This window comes from Pseudophryne corroboree, chromosome 6 (assembly GCF_028390025.1).
Source record: "Pseudophryne corroboree isolate aPseCor3 chromosome 6, aPseCor3.hap2, whole genome shotgun sequence".
Taxonomy (NCBI): domain Eukaryota; kingdom Metazoa; phylum Chordata; class Amphibia; order Anura; family Myobatrachidae; genus Pseudophryne; species Pseudophryne corroboree.
The window spans coordinates 197,547,331-197,563,951 of record NC_086449.1 but is presented as its reverse complement, the minus strand read 5'-3'; the positions used below and the strand labels follow the sequence as shown (position 1 = coordinate 197,563,951).

General features: G+C 44.5%; 1 protein-coding gene and 1 long non-coding RNA gene across 8 annotated transcripts in view; one reads left to right on the top strand and one right to left on the bottom strand.

Moving 5' to 3' along the window:
* Positions 1–2,572, top strand: part of LOC134931833 (uncharacterized) — a 215,047-nt gene extending 212,475 nt beyond the window's left edge. The window contains exon 3 of the long non-coding RNA XR_010179181.1: positions 2,437–2,572. This is a non-coding gene — a long non-coding RNA (uncharacterized LOC134931833). The remainder of the gene's footprint in view (positions 1–2,436) is intronic.
* MEGF11 (multiple EGF like domains 11) overlaps positions 1–16,621 on the bottom strand; it is a 664,806-nt gene that overhangs the window by 240,989 nt on the left and 407,196 nt on the right. For all 7 annotated transcript variants that reach the window (XM_063925579.1, XM_063925580.1, XM_063925578.1 and 4 more), the window contains 3 exons: positions 5,484–5,730; positions 2,566–2,686; positions 2,117–2,253 (listed from right to left, as the gene is read on the bottom strand). In XM_063925579.1, coding sequence (XP_063781649.1) covers positions 2,117–2,253; positions 2,566–2,686; positions 5,484–5,730 — 505 coding nt within the window. The remainder of the gene's footprint in view (positions 1–2,116; positions 2,254–2,565; positions 2,687–5,483; positions 5,731–16,621) is intronic.

Here is a 16,621-nt window from a genome sequence, read left to right as displayed (position 1 = left end):
AAGGAGATTGACAGAAAAAAGGCGTTTATGGGTGTCAACTGACTGTTTTCTGGGAGTGGTAGGGAAAATGCAGGCGTGTCCAGGCGTTTACAGGGCGGGTGTCTGACGTCAATTCTGGTACCGGACAGGCTGAAGTGATCGCAAGGGCTGAATAAGTCCAGAGCTACTCAGGAACTGCAAAAAACGTTTTCGTCCCGCTTGGCTGCACATGTGATCGCACACTTGCAAAGCGAAAATACACTCCCCCGTGGGCGACGACTATACATTTGCACGGCTGCAAAATGTAGCTAGCGAGCGATCAACTCGGAATGAGGGCCAGGTGTAAGTGTGTGATATGAGGGGCCCAAATGACCCTAAAATGTTTTTATGTTTTGTTTTTCTGCGCAAACAACAGAGACAGGGCTCCAGGTCAGAATGGTACACAATGGGGGTCATTCCGAGTTGATCGTAGCTGTGCTAAATTTAGCACAGCGACGATCATTCACACTGACATGCGGGGGGACGACCAGAACAGGGCTAGTCCGCCCCGTATGTCAGTGCCCCCCCCCCCAGCAAAAGTGCACTACAAGAGTAGCTCCCGACCAACGCAGCTTTAGTGTGCTGGCCGGGAGCTACTCGTCGTTCCCCGGCCTACAGCAGCTGCGTGTGACGTCACGCAGCCGCCGTGGCCCGCCCCCTCCCCAATGGTCCAGCCACGCCTGCGTTGGCCGGACCGCGCCCCCTAAATGGCGGCTTAACGCCGCCGTCCAGCCCCCTCCCGCCCAGCGACCGCCTCTGTCTCAGAGGCGATCGCTAGGCAACGACAGCTGCCATGCGCCGGCACACTGCAGCACCAGCGCATGCGCAGTTCCGACCCGATCCCTGCGCTGCAACAAACTGCGGCGAGCGATCGGGTCGGAATGACCCCCAATGTCTTATCCATTTCTGTGTTTAGATAATGATCCTTAACAGAATACAAGACACCCTGGCATAACGTACCAGGCCCCGTGGAAAATGCTACTCCAGGCATTGAACTGTGAGGGTCATTCAGATCTGATCGCTGGGCTGCTAATTTTGCTGTCCTGCATTCAGATAGTTGCCACCTCCAGGAGTAGTGTATATTTGCCGTGCAAGTGTGCGACTATGTGTACGCTGAGCTGCTAATATCTACTTTGTGCAGTCTCCGCGCAGCCCAGAACTTACTCCTACAGTGCGATCACATCAGGCTGATCGGGGCCGGAGCTGACATCAGACACACTCCCTGAAAACGCTTGGACACGCCTGCGTTATTCCGGACACTCCCAGTAAAAGGTCAGTTACCACTCACAAACGGCCTCCTCTTGTCAATCACCTTGCGAACGCCCGAGCAAACTGATTTTTCGCACAATCCCATCGCTGACCAGCGGTGCCCTTTGTTGCTGTCCGAAGCGCGTGCGCATTGTGGTGCATACGCATGCGCAGTTAGTACCTGATCGCCCGCTGTGCGAAAACGCACAGCAGTAATCAGATCTGAATGACCCCCTATGTACCTACACCGCTTTACATCTCTGAACAAGGCTTTGACAATAGACAAAGACGTTTCATAAGAAGAGTAAGTCGTTTAAAAAATAATAATTTGAAACACTCTTAAAGTGCGGTTGTACTGAATGTAATCACACCCCATAGAACTGATCCTCTGCTGCCCCCCCCTGTATACTACTTGCAGAATTATGAGTGTAATAAGCAGGTTTATATTGCACTATTTGCTTCGGCAGGAGATGGAGCAGCCTTGCATAGGTTATGTTATTCTGTAGTGTTCTCACATGAGCCCCAGGCACTGCAAATGACAAACGCAGAGTGCAGCAATGTATAGTTTGGGTTACACTGCAGAGGTATAGACAGAGTTGCAGCATCATTGCATAGTCTCAGGAATTTAAAATTGAATGCAAAGCAATGGAACATTTCAGCATAGCAATACAGTGTAGTACTATGATCATAGTAGGGACGTCTACCATGCATCCTTTCCTACAGTAACTATTAATCCTATCCTGACAATAGTCCTAGGTTACATATAGGAGCTACAAGTAGGTTACTCTGGCAAGAAGCTGGTGAAAGCAGAGATCACCACTAGGTGGCTGCAGTGAGTTACAATTTTTACCTCTCTCCAGTGTATCCTGCCGCACACTGGCACCTTCCAGTCACAGGGTCACACTGTCCTCCATTGTGACACTGGCATTCCTGGCTGCAGTTTACTCCATATTTCCCTGAGGGGCATGGCTGGGCACAGACAGAACCCTATATAGAGGGATGAGAAAAGTGAGAATGAGTCATTCAAATTATGAGTTATTAATTTACTAGGACAGTGGTTATCCAGTCCTCCAGTACCACCAGTAGTCCATGTTTTGTGTATTTTTTAGTCATGGACAAGTGAGTTCATGTATTTTGCTGTGTCAGTAATTATGCCACCCTTTTCCGCAGAGGGAAATCCTGAAAACATGACCTATTGGGGGCACATGAAGGTTGGAGTTGTGAAACCACTTTTCTGTGAGAACAATGTGATGCACTGTTGTTATGGTCAACACAGAAAGTGAAAACAAGATTTCGTACCGTCCACCCTGCTGGACAGGAACACTCGCCGGTCACATGGTGACATACACCTCCATTTTGGCATGGACAGCGCAGCTCACACAGTGCTCCGTGACTTCCAGGTGGACACAGCTCTTCACAGCTATCATAGGGATGGAAACACAAACAACTGTAACACTACACAATGAGAATGCTCCTTTGCAATGTGCAGTCTGAAGCAACTACTGCTGTGCTTATAACAGAATCTCAGCCACTTTTCCTCCTGTAATATGAGTGAATGCCTTGGAAGCCCAAATATCTATCCTATGGCCACGATTTAGTCACAGCACCATAATATGCTCTATGGGGGTAATTCTGAGTTGATCGCAGCAGGAACTTTGTTAGCAGTTGGGCAAATCCATGTGCACTGCAAGGAGGGCAGATATAACATGTGCAGAGAGAGTTAGATTTGGGTGGGTTATTTTGTTTCTGTGCAGGGTAAATACTGGCTGCTTTATCTTTACACTGCAATTTAGATTGCAGATTGAACACACCACACCCAAATCTAACTCTCTCTGCACATGTTATATTTGCCTCCCTGCAGTGGACATGGTTTTGCCCAACTGCTAACAAAATAGCTGCTGCGATCAACTCGGAATGACCACCTATGTGTGCAGCAGCCAGATTCAGGGCTATTGTAAGCCAAGGAGGGGAGTGATAACTAGGAAAGGAAGACTACTATACATGAGAAAAGATTACATTGTGGATCCCACGCAGGCGCACTGGAGCCGGCGGGGACAGGGAGACACAGAGCTTCGGCACTGTTAGTACATCTTGTCGATGTCCCTTTCTGCTTCACCTCGGCAATAAGGCGAAGCTGGAAGTGTGATCGTGCCACTATAATACATTTACCTGCTAGTAGGAGACTTCTGACTCCCATCATGGCACTACACAGACTTATAAAGTAAAGAAATAAGATGGCCCTGCACATTCTCAATAGTGATCTTTGTGGCCATCTTGGGATAGTGCATGAAGCATTCCTTAAGCACAGGAAGACTAGAGTCTGTGCAGTTGCGCACACTTCTTTCAACACCCACCCCTACAAAGGTACATTTCCCCTGTTCTCTGCACAGTACAGGACGTGTTATTGTATTCCTGTCACCCTTTCCCTGTAACCCACTGGCACTACCTTTTACCTCTCCCTGTCACTCTGTGCCTCTCTCTGCCACCCATTGTTCTCCCTGTCATCATGTGCCTCTCCATGTCACTTACTGGCGTGTGTCTTATTATGAACTTGGAGTGGGTCAGAGGAGGGGGGGCCCAAAGTATACTTTTGCACCTGGGACCACCACTCACTATGTCCGCCACTGGCTGAATGTACCTGAAACTGTGCGGCACCCGGGAATCAGCATAAGGCTTCACACACTCCTTCTAAGCCCATCCCCAGACTCCCATTGGTTAGTTTCACAGGAGTCTGGGAGCAGGTTAAGGAGTGTATGAAACCTTACGCACGGCTCTAGATACACTCAGCACATCCGATCCCTGGGGACCCTCCAGCATATATATTAAATACATGATAACATGTATATTTACATGTGCCAAGCAGTTCCCCCCTGCACGATATGGTCAGTGCTGCCATCGCTGCTAACCTCCTTTAAATGGAAGCAGAGGGTGATGTGTGAGCGGTTCAACCAATAAAAAGCTGCAATTTCATGATTGCGAATTGTGAGTGGTTCTCCATCTGGGCATACCCTGACAAATTTTGTCTGTGGCCATTATAGAGGAAGGAAGAGGGTAAATCTTAATCTGGGGCAAAAATACATCAGTCATCATAATCATAAGAAAAGGCTAGGAATGGGAGACTGTGCACAACCACTTTTTATTAGGTAGTGCGGCTTTAACACTGCAAAAATATACATATGAGGATTAAAAGATAGTGGTGGTCATGGGGTCAGAACTCACAGGGAATATATATACGGAGAGGTTAAATTAATTAATTATTTATTTAAATAGAAAAAAAAAAACAATACATAAAACATAAAATGTTACATATACTGATATCAGTAAAAATATATAGAACATATATAAATATATATATATATACACAACAAGCAGGTGCGGCACTCAGGAAAAAATTACAGACTCAGGAAAGTTGATATACAACTTTCCTGAGTCTGTCATTTTTTCCTGAGTGCCGCACCTGCTTGTTGTGTACATACTGCTGGGGATACCAGCATGTGAGGGCACCAGGATACGCTATATCATTATGGATCCAGTGAGTGCCAGCTACTATGTATGTGATATATATATATATATATATATATATATATATATATAATTGATCCAATTGGATCACTATTGGGCCGTAATTACTTCAGTATGCAGATATTCATAATATTTGTAAACTCTTTTAAGTTCCTTTATTAGATCTCTGTAATATAGCTGTTTTAAGTGTGTAGTAACAGTCATATAAAAGGATACAATGTTTCACACCACTGTAGAGTTTGTTTATATATTTTGTTCAATTGTAAGCCCGCAGGTACTAAGTATCTATTGGATTCGACACATGCTGGATTTAAAGCTGCACTTCAGACAAGTACAACTCAAAATTCAGGTACAGAAGCTTACAATGGGGGAAACGTAAATAGGGTGTGAGAATAAGAAAGTGAGAGATTTTGGTAAAATTCTCCTGTTTTTTTACATGGAAAAACCAGGTTGATTTTGCCATGTAAATGATTGCCACTTTAAAAAAAAAAAAGGGGGTAGAATTTTACCTAAATCTCTCACTTTCCGATTCTCACACCCTATTACATTTCCCCCTGTGCGTCAGACATATTACACATAAAATCTAATAAACTGAATACACAGAGCTATAAGACAGTTACTTTATTTGGTTAGTCATCGGGTACCAGAACCTATTCCTCTAGCTCTGTAACAGTAATTGTCTTCTGGGTACTCACAAAGCCCCAGTGTATCCAGGGGCACAGTGGCACTCGCCAGTCCTGTGGTCACATGTTGCTCCATTCTGACACTGACACCTCAGCTGACAGGCTTTGCCATAGCTCCCGGGATCACACCAGTCCTCACAGCGCCATCCTCTGTACCCTTCAGAGCACACACAGGCTCCAGTGATGGGATTACACAGTGCCTCGTTCTGACACTGGCAGCGGTTACTGCAGTGTGGGCCCCAGTGCTCGCTGTCACAGCCTGCAGGAGGAGAACACAGGAGTACTGTAATGACACACCACAAACTCAATCGCTAAATAATATTCCCATCGGCCTATAGAGGTTACCTACCTGACATCTCCTTTATAGAAATATAACAAATGACAATAAACCCTACCCCTCAAGCTGTCATACTGGGCTCAGAACTGCACTTTGCTCCCCAATTCAATCTATATCCCAGTCCTGTCATATACAACTAATAAATATCTCAGACTAGACACCAGAAAAACTTTTACAACAATAAATATATAGTACTGTTTGTCAATACTATATTATGGGGGAAATTTACTAAGCTCCCGATTTTGACCGAGATGCCGTTTTTTCATCAAAGTGTCATCTCGGTAATTTACTAAGCACTAATCATGGCAGTGATGAGGGCATTCGTAATTTTTTGCAAGTTCAGGTAAAAAATTACGAATGAATACACCATCGGTCAAAACGCGGCTGTTTAAGTATGAATCTTGGTAATTTACTAAGAAGTGCAAAGCAAAAAAAGAACAAACACTGCCGTGAAAAATTACAACTCGTAAAAAAGTGCTAAAAAAAAACAGACCTTTTTTTTTTATTCGTGATTGGATAGGCATGCACGGATCCATGAGATCCGTGCATGTATATCAGTGGGAAGGGGTGGGAAAGTGCTTATTTTTTCAAAAAAAAATTGCGTGGGGTCCCCCCTCCTAAGCATAACCAGCCTCGGGCTCTTTGAGCCGATCCTGGTTGCAGAAATATGGGGGAAAAAATGACAGGGGTTCCCCCATATTTAAGCAACCAGCATCGGGCTCTGCGCCTGGTCCTGGTCCCAAAAATACGGGGGACAAAAAGAGTAGGGGTCCCCCGTATTTTTAAAACCAGCACCGGGCTCCACTAGCTGGACAGATAATGCCACAGCCGGGGGTCACTTTTATATAGTGCCCTGCGGCCGTGGCATCAAAAATCCAACTAGTCACCCCTGGCCGGGGTACCCTGGGGGAGTGGGGACCCCTTCAATCAATGGGTCCCCCCCCAGCCACCCAAGGGCCAGGGGTGAAGCCCGAGGCTGTCCCCCCCCCATCCAATGGGCTGCGGATGGGGAGGCTGATAGCCTTTGTTGTAAAAGAAAAGATATTGTTTTTAGTAGCAGTACTACAAGGCACAGCAAGCCTCCCCCGCATGCTGGTACTTGGAGAACCACAAGTACCAGCATGCGACGGAAAAACGGGCCCGCTGGTACCTGTAGTACTACTACTAAAAAAATACCCAAAAAAAGACAAGACACACACACCGTGAAAGTATAATTTTATTACATACATACACACATACATACATACTTACCTTAAGTTCCCACGCAGGTCGGTCCTCTTCTCCAGTAGAATCCAAGGGGTACCTGTTGAAGAAATTATACTCACGAGATCCAGGGGTCCAGGCTCCTCGGGAAATCCAGGGGTAATCCACGTACTTGACAAAAAAAACAAAACGGTGTCCCGACCACGAACTGAAAGGGGACCCATGTTTGCACATGGGTCACCTTTCCACGAATGCCAGAAAGCCACTCTGACTTCTGTCTAAGTGGGTTTCATCAGCCAATCAGGGAGCGCCACGTTGTAGCACTCTCCTGATCAGCTGTGTGGTCCTGTCCTCACTGACAGGCAGCACACGGCAGTGTTACAATGCAGCGCCTATGCGCTACATTGTAACCAATGATGGGAACTTTCTGCCCTGCGGTTGACCTAAAGTGACGTCACCGCTGAGCAGAAAGTTCCCATCATTGGTTACAATGTAGCGCATAGGCGCTACATTGTAACACTGCCGTGTGCTGCCTGTCACTCAGTACAGGAGCACACAGCCGATCAGGAGAGTGCTACAACGTGGCACTCCCTGATTGGCTGAAGAAACCCACTTAGACATCAGTCAGAGTGGGTTTCTGGCATTCGTGGAAAGGAGTCCCATGTGAAAACATGGGGCCCCTTTCAGTTCGTGGCTCGGCTTTCCGTTTTCTTATTTTATGCAAGTACGTGGATTACCCCTGGATTTCCCGAGGAGCCTGGACCCCTGGATCTCGTGAGTATAATTTCTTCAACAGGTACCCCTTGGATTCTACTGGAGAAGAGGACCGACCTGCGTGGGAACATAAGGTAAGTATGTATGTATGTGTGTATGTATGTAATAAAATTATACTTTCACGGTGTGTGTGTCTTGTGTTTTTTTGGGTATTTTTTTAGTGGTAGTACTACAGGTACCAGCGGGCCCGTTTTTCCGCCGCATGCTGGTACTTGTGGTTCTCCAAGTACCAGCATGCGGGGGAGGATTGCTGGGACTTCTAGTACTGCTACTAAAAACAATATCTTTTCAATTACAACAAAGGCTATCAGCCCCCCCATCCGCAGCCCATTGGATGGGGGGGGACAGCCTCGGGCTTCACCCCTGGCCCTTGGGTGGCTGGGGGGGGACACCCCTTGATTGAAGGGGTCCCCACTCCCCCAGGGTACCCCGGCCAGGGGTGACTAGTTGGATTTTTGATGCCACGGCCGCAGGGCACTATATAAAAGTGACCCCCGGCTGTGGCATTATCTGTCCAGCTAGTGGAGCCCGGTGCTGGTTTTAAAAATACGGGGGACCCCTACTCTTTTTGTCCCCCGTATTTTTGGGACCAGGACCAGGCGCAGAGCCCGATGCTGGTTGCTTAAATATGGGGGAACCCCTGTCAATTTTTTCCCCATATTTCTGCAACCAGGATCGGCTCAAAGAGCCCGAGGCTGGTTATGCTTAGGAGGGGGGACCCCACGCATTTTTTTTGGGGATTTTACATTGTTTAATTAAAAAAAAAAAAATAAGAACCCCAGCACGGATCACACAGATCCGGCCGAGATTGATTGTAAAAAAAAACGGCAGTGTTTTGCTAATCACTGCCGTAAAAATAGGTAAAAAAAAACGAATGACATCGACATCGGAAGAAAAGAAAAACCCGAATACGACAGCTTAGTAAATCCATCGTAATCAATTCAAAAAGTTGCAGTTTTACACTGTCGATGTCATTCGTGATTGAACTTTGACCTTTTTTAGGAAATTACGAATCTTAGTAAATTTACCCCTATGTTTTCAAAATCAGTTCTGTGAACATATTGCCACATGTACGGTAATTACATAATCAGGTTTGTATATGAAGTTATTAGTGATTACCACATCATTGGTTCAGGTTACAATATTGTACTAATATTCTACATAACATATTTTGCATAAGAATATGTCAATTAATCCAAGACTGTTAAAACTAAAATTACATTTTTTGGTGCTAATCCTGCCATCTTCTGCAGTCTCTAGCAAGGTTTCCCAACTTCGTTCCTCAAGGCACACTAACAGTCCAGGTTTTAAGGATAGCCATACTTTAGCACAGATGACTTAATTAGTGTCTGTTTGTTATTGTGATTTAACCATCTGTGCTCAAGCATAGATATCCTTAAAATCTGGACTATAAGTGTGCCTTGAGGAATGGGGTTGAGAAACACTGTTTTAGGAAATGACACGTGTCCCTGCTGGGTGTGGTATGTTAGGTAGATTAGACTTAGGTCGACAGTGTCTAGGTCGGCCACTATTGGTCGGCAGTAAGTAGGTCGACAGGGACTCTAGGTCGACATGTACTAGGTCGACATGAGAAATGGTTGACATGAGTTTTTTTTAAAGTTTTTTTGGTGTCGTATTCTTCGTAGTGTGACTGGGAACCCCAATTAGTGCACCGTGTCCCCTCAAATGGCTTGCTTCGCTCACAATGCTTCGGGCAAAGTTACCGTTCCCAATTGTAGTCCACGTGGATCGTAAAGTATGAACATTTTTTTAAAAATTAGAAAAACTCATGTCGACCTTGCGTCATGTTCACCTAGAACATGTCGACCTAGAAACCATGTCGACCTACTTACTGTCAACCAATAGTGGTCGACCTAGACAGTGTCGACCTAAAGACCGGATCCCGTCCCTGCTGCATTATACACTTCCTGCACTAACTGGAATGACATGAATGTGCAGTATGGAAATCAGAGTGGTTATTACAGTTATAGAATCCCCCATAACTCTGCTGAATGCATTTCACTGTTGTAAATGGAATATCCAGAAGTGATTAGTCATTATTTCAACAGTGACTATGTGGACACAAGAATTCTGGCGCCAGTATCCCAACACAGTTATACTGTAATGTTACGTAAAGTATTCTAACCATGTTGTCATTTAAACAATAAGCATGGCGGCGCTGTTATTAGTTATTATGCCAACATGGTTACAATGCTTTAAGTAATATTATAACTGTGTTGGGATACTGGTGCCGGCATTCTCGTGCTGATGCAGTCACTGTCAACATAATCGGCCGGACATTTTTTTTAAAGGGGCAAATACAAGGCAAAACCATACGCCCAGTAATAGTGGAGGTGACAGAGGAGGGGTGACGGAGGAGAAGGGGTGCGCTGCAGGGACTGGTGGTGACCAGCACTTTAGGACTAGGACTGCAGGGTGGCTGTTGGGGCTTGCATTGATAGTAGGCGCATGCAGGGATGAAAGGGCTGGCTGGGACCTGTAGTTCCACGGTTTTAAGTAGCGGTTTGTGATATTAGCGGGGCAGCGTCTATGATGTATACCTTTTTGTATTGTCTATCTATAATGTGTCAATCATTTATACAGTATGTCTATTAACTGTCTATCATTTTATTTTAGATCTATTAACTGTCTGCCTTTATATTTGTCGAACTATAAGATTTCAATCTTGTTATTGTCAATGTATAGACTGTCTTATTTTATTCATGTCTAGGTTGTTATTGTCGATCTTGTATTTGTTGACCTTTTGTCGATCGTCAGTTTTGTCTGTCGATGTGCTGTCGATCTTTATGTTGCGAGTGTTCATATTGTCGATGTTTTGCTTTGTCGATTTTGTGTGATGTTGATCAATTGTAGTGTCGTTCTGGTGTTGTCGATCGTTTGTACTGTCGATCTAGTGCCCGTGTCTATGTAGTATCTGTTGATGTAATGGTGCAGTCGATCGTTTGGTTGTCGACCTATAGTACCTGTCAATCTATGTGGTGTTGATCTAAAGTGGTCGATCTTTGTATTGTCGATCTAACGGTAGTCTATCTATTGACCGGATACCATATCACTTATCTCTATAATGGTGCTTTACTGCACATGTGATAAACATAAAATGGATTGCAGTAATTACAGTAAAATCTGTAATGACAGTATGCATTTCATCCAATATCACTGTATCATGTGACTCTTACGTAGTCGCCTACTCTCCAGTAATGTCTGGAAGACTCGCAGATTAAAGGGAGACCTTCCATTCACCAGAAGTCAAGGTAGGCAGTAATGTACAAATCATCAAGCCAAGCCTAGCTTAGTTGTAGACTATATAACTAAGAACTCACACAATATATACCTGTGTCAACCAACCAGAACAGCACTAAACATAACACTCAAGATTTTATTTTTATTTATTACCAGTTATTTATATAGCGCACACATATTTCGCAGCGCTTTACAGAGACTATTTGCCCATTCACATCAGTCCCTGCCCCAGTGGAGCTTACAATCTATATTCCCTACCACATGTACACACAGACTCATTCAATCTAGGGTTAATTTTGTTGGGAGCCAATTAACCTGCCAGTATATTTTTGGGATTGTGGGAGGAAACCGGAGTACCTGGAGGAAACCCACGCAAGTACGGGGAGAATATACAAACTCCACACAGTTAGGGCCATGGTGGGAATCGAACCCATGACCTCAGTGCTGTGAGGCAGTAATGCTAACCATTACACCATCCGTACTGCCCCAGGAGGTGATTCATAGGTGGACGAATTATTGGGCTCAAGCGCCTGATGCTTTCTCTCTGCGCATGCTTTTGATAGGTGTTTTTGGGCGGTGACAAGGGGGGTGGAAGATGTGTCATGGGGGTGTTGGTGTCAGCAACTGCGTCTAAAGTTCCACTGACACCGGTGCCCAGGGACCCAGGTACATTCTGTACCTGTCCGATGACCCACTGATAGTGTGCCTTTGTACGCAAATTGGTGGATTTTCTCCGTGGCTGGAGGGCACCTCATTAGAATGCCTACCAGCCACACCATTATCATACAGGTGCAGTAGCAGCTGCGACAAAGGTCGCAGCCTCTACTCCACAGCGTCCACCTCTGAGTCAACTGCTACATTTCCAACAATCTAAAGTGATACAATATGCCGTCAAATCCTAAACATACAACAGGTAATATATTGACTTAGGGCCTGTTTTAGACTTGCATGTAAAGCGGACGCAATTGCGGACACTGTACGCGTTCAGAAATAAATGCAAACTGCACACTGTATTCATGTTTGAACTCGCCCGTGGCACGCTTAGCTGCCTCCCAGTTATGCACACTGAGCAGCAGGTGAAAATGCAGCCGAGATGTGCATCACCCATAACTGCTCTGAATTGCATATGCAGGCCCCAACGCAGGCACAGTCTGCTACAAATTGCGATATCCATATACAGACGGTACTGCATTCAACTCTGAATCAGGCAATTCAAGTCCAAACAACACAGCAGAACACAGGCACAGTTGGCAACATGACAAATAGGTGCACTTTGATGCCGGGATCTTAACATGTGACGAGCAGGGCCAGATTAATCCTTAGGGGTGCCCGAGCCACATAAGACATGGGGGCCCTGGTGGAAGGGGGGGTGTATATAAGATTGTGCATACCTCCCAACGCGACCCATTCCAGGAGGGACAAAATGCTCTCTACCTGGACTTCCCTCTTAATATATGATAGGTGTCACCTGTGTTTAACTATTTAATTTATAAGAAAGGTGTTTCAACACAGGTGATTGCAATAATAAATTAAGAGGGAAGTCCAGGTAGAGAGCATTTTGTCCCTCCTGGAATGGTTCCTGTTGGGAGGTATGGATAGTTTATATTACATTTAAATCAATGGTGTATATTAGATTTAAATGAATAGTTTAATAATGCCTGAGTACTAAAGCTCCACCTAACTGAGAGACAACTATTTTATAAAGTTGTCTTGTAGTGAAACAAAGACAACATAAACAACCTTAAAATACACATAGAAAAATAAAATCTATCATCTATGGTGTCACATGTAGAATAGCAACAGCCTCGGTACTACATACACACTGGGACAGGAATCAGGAGGACTCTTTGTGTGTCTCTCTCTAGACCGAAATGCTCCCATTATGTAACGGGTTACAAAGGACCCAGGCGGGGAGGAGGAGAAGCTGGCATCCCTTGGTCACTGACAGCTCTCTACCCCCTTCTAGCTCTCCTCTGGCTGGGAAGCTCCGTGGGTAGCTCATGAAACCTGATACTCCTGTGTCTCTGCCTGTACTGCATACTGCCCTGCTCACATTCTTGGTTCTACTACTGCTGAAGAAGGAGAGCTAGTGTTGTCACTGTTCACCGGCCAGGGGGCCCAGGGTACAGTATGCCCTGAATCCCCCCCCCCCCCCCCCCCCCCTTAATCTGGCTATGGTGACGTGGGTTGCTGTCATGGTGGGATTTAACTCACTACATTCCCAATCATGACAAGACTGTGGAATATAATTTTAGCATAGTTTTGTGTATCTTAAATTATTTTCTAAAATATTCACATATATTATCAAGCCTTGGAGAGAGATAAATACCACTGTGATAAAGTACCAACTAATGAGCTCCAAACTTCCATGTTACAGGCTGTCTTTGAAAAATGACAGGAGCTGGTTGGTTGGTACTTTATCACCGTGCTATTTATCACTCTCCAAGGCTTGATAAATCTGGGCAACAATGCCCAGAGAATAAGAATAGATGATACGAAATGCATGCAAGTTTGGTCAGTACTGTTTATTTGGCCAGCACTGAAAAACAGGGACACTTCCGTTTGCATATAAAACCTGGGCCTGTCCCTGGAAAGTAGGGACAATTGTTACCTATGCCCATTGCCCAGCGGTTCCCAAACTTTTTTGAATCACGGCGCCCTAGAGTATTAGAATTTTTTTCACAGCACCCCTAGGCCAAATGTTTCTTATGAGAAAGTCAGAAAAAAATATTACATTAAGTAATCCTTTGGTTCAGTGATGTGACGAGGGACAGGATTTCCTTTTGTTTGTCCACATAGTTTATGACTGGCAGCCACAAGCACTGCTTCTACCTATTACATTGACCATAAAAAAATTAAATTGGTCCTGGACCACCAACCAAAGGCACCCCTACAAGTGTCCCGAGGCACCCTAGGGTGCCACAGCACACAGTTTGCGAACCACTGCCATAGCCAATACTGCACTGAGCAGGTGTCACCTTGTTTGGCTCACACTATATATATTATATTTTCAAAAAATTTAAATTTTCTCTTCAAATCATGGGACAAGCATAAGAGCCACAGGTCTTCAGCTGAGGGTGAAAGACAGTGCACTGGTCGGTGACATAGGGGGAGGTGTATGAAACCTTCTAAAGAAGACAGGTGGAAGAGTTGTCCATAGCAACCAATCAGTATGTAGTCATTATGTTGACAACAGACTGTAGACAGGTCTGAATGTCGACAATAAAAATTTTGACATGTGCATACTGTAATGTCGAGATGGTCATTACACTGACATTGTGAATGTTGACTGTCACGATGTCAGCAGCACATGTTAGTGTTAGGCTGTGGTTAGGGTTAAAATTAGGATTAGACTGTGGTTAGGGTTAGTCCGTTAGTGCTAGGGCTTAAATACTGTAAAAACGCTATGTCCACTTCCCGACTGTCGACATGCACAGTGTTGACATTTCATACCACACCCCAACCAATCTACTTCTAGCTATCATTTATCAAGTACATTTTATAAAATAATAGCTAGAAGATGATTGGTTGATATCCTGTGAGAGATATTAAGTGTCAACCAATCAGATCCTAACTGTCATTTTTCAAACACAGCCTGTAACATGACAGGAGCTGATTGGCTGGTACTTTATCACATTCTCCTTTATCACTGCTCAAGGCTTAGTACATATGTCCCTTAGTGAGCTAGCACAGATCTCACTGGATTAAGATTATACACATTAAATAAGCAGTGTGCCTCTGGGTTCCCCAATCACGTCCATTCTCCAGCCTAGGTTGCCATGTGGGTAATGAAATTTAAAATAGCTTGGTAATTGGTAGAGGGAAGTATATTACCATTCATAATACATGAATGTTCCTAATGAACAGCTAAGTGATTACATGAATAAGTAAAATTATAGGTGACAAAATAATTCTGCACAATTTATAAGGATATGATATATATGCATTATCATTTTTTCATGAATAATTGATATTCCTACCATGTATTTTATGACAAAACATTTCTTATTGCACTATGGTTTAAATAAGCCAATAATCCACAAAATAGCTGTCCTTCAGAGTTCTTTTCTACAACTGTAGGCAGACGTCTGAGGAGAAGGTATGATGAAAGTTGTCTGAAGACAGGAAATCCAAAATTTGCACATGAATTAATAATCATGTTTTATTTTCTACCAATCACCACTTCATTTTAATTATATTTTGAACACTGTTACATTTAATTTGTAGGCAAAAAGACTGTGGTTGCAGAGAGTACATCAGTAATCACAAGACGGAACAATAGGTAGCAAAGCTGATTCACAAACGTTATTTGCAACCTGGATGAAAACGTTTAAGAATCCACGTCAGAGTTTATGGAGGGGACGAGAAGCAGCATTTGGAGAGCTACAGTTAAGTGAATCATTGCTATGTTCTGTTAAGCGCTGATAAATATGGAACAAGTGAACTGTTCATTTACTGGGAACAATATAATATTCGTAAAAGGAAGTATTAGGTATCTCTGAAAACGTTAAAGGCTATGTTTCTACTGTATGGAAGACTATGGTTTTATGAATAAAACTAAAAGGCACACTTATGGGTTGGGTATGGGTGACCGGCAGTTGGGATACCGCCGGTCACCATACCGATACCGGGATCCCGGTGTTTAGTTTGCCGGCGGGGCGGGCATGTGCAACGAAGCCCCTTGCAGGCTCGGTTGCTCGCTGCGCTCGCCACAGGTTCTATTCTCACTCTACGGGTGTCGTGGACACTCACGAGTGTAAATAGTCCCTGTCAGTCAGCAATGCCGACTGTCGGCCTTTCCACCGGGCGGACTTCCGGCGACGGTATAGTGACAGGCGGTCTCCCGACATAACCACATCCCATATTTACAGCACCCTATGCCACCCCTGCTCATAAACATGTGACACCATACGAGGTAGCGGGGCCAATGTCAGGAGAAACTGACGAGCTGCCCAGATGCCAGCTATGCATACTGGTACTTAGGTGCCGCTATGATTTCCTGTTGGGTCATAATGGCTTATAAATGGTTTGTGTAATCTAATGGATAAACAGGACACAAATATTGTCCAACAAATAATCAATACAAACAGAACCACAAGTAAGGTGCTACATTAATGCTGCAAATTAAGTAACTGGGACATTGTATAAGAACAGTGCTACCAATGCAGGGTAAGGCAACCAACATCTGTAAACTGGTGGCAAACATAGTGATAAAGAAAATACCGGGTATGAAATAATGTAGACAGAGTAATAAAGGGTTAACAAAACTGCATCTCATATCAAACATTACTGCATCTTATATCTAATATTAAGGGCTATTTCAGTGGAATAATCAGGAACACTCCAAACAAAACCCATGCAGAACAGGATCAAAGTCAGAGAATCGGCCGAAGGAATGAAAACACTACACCAATCAGGAGCACAGATATTAACTGCTGAGCAGGAACCATCACCAGTGTAGGTAAATGGCAAGGCCGTTATGTATTGGCTGAGGAGCTAATGAAGGGGAAAATAATTTCCAGCCTTCTACTAAGTGATTAGAAGCTCCTGAGAGACAGCCAATGAGGGAGTTGGC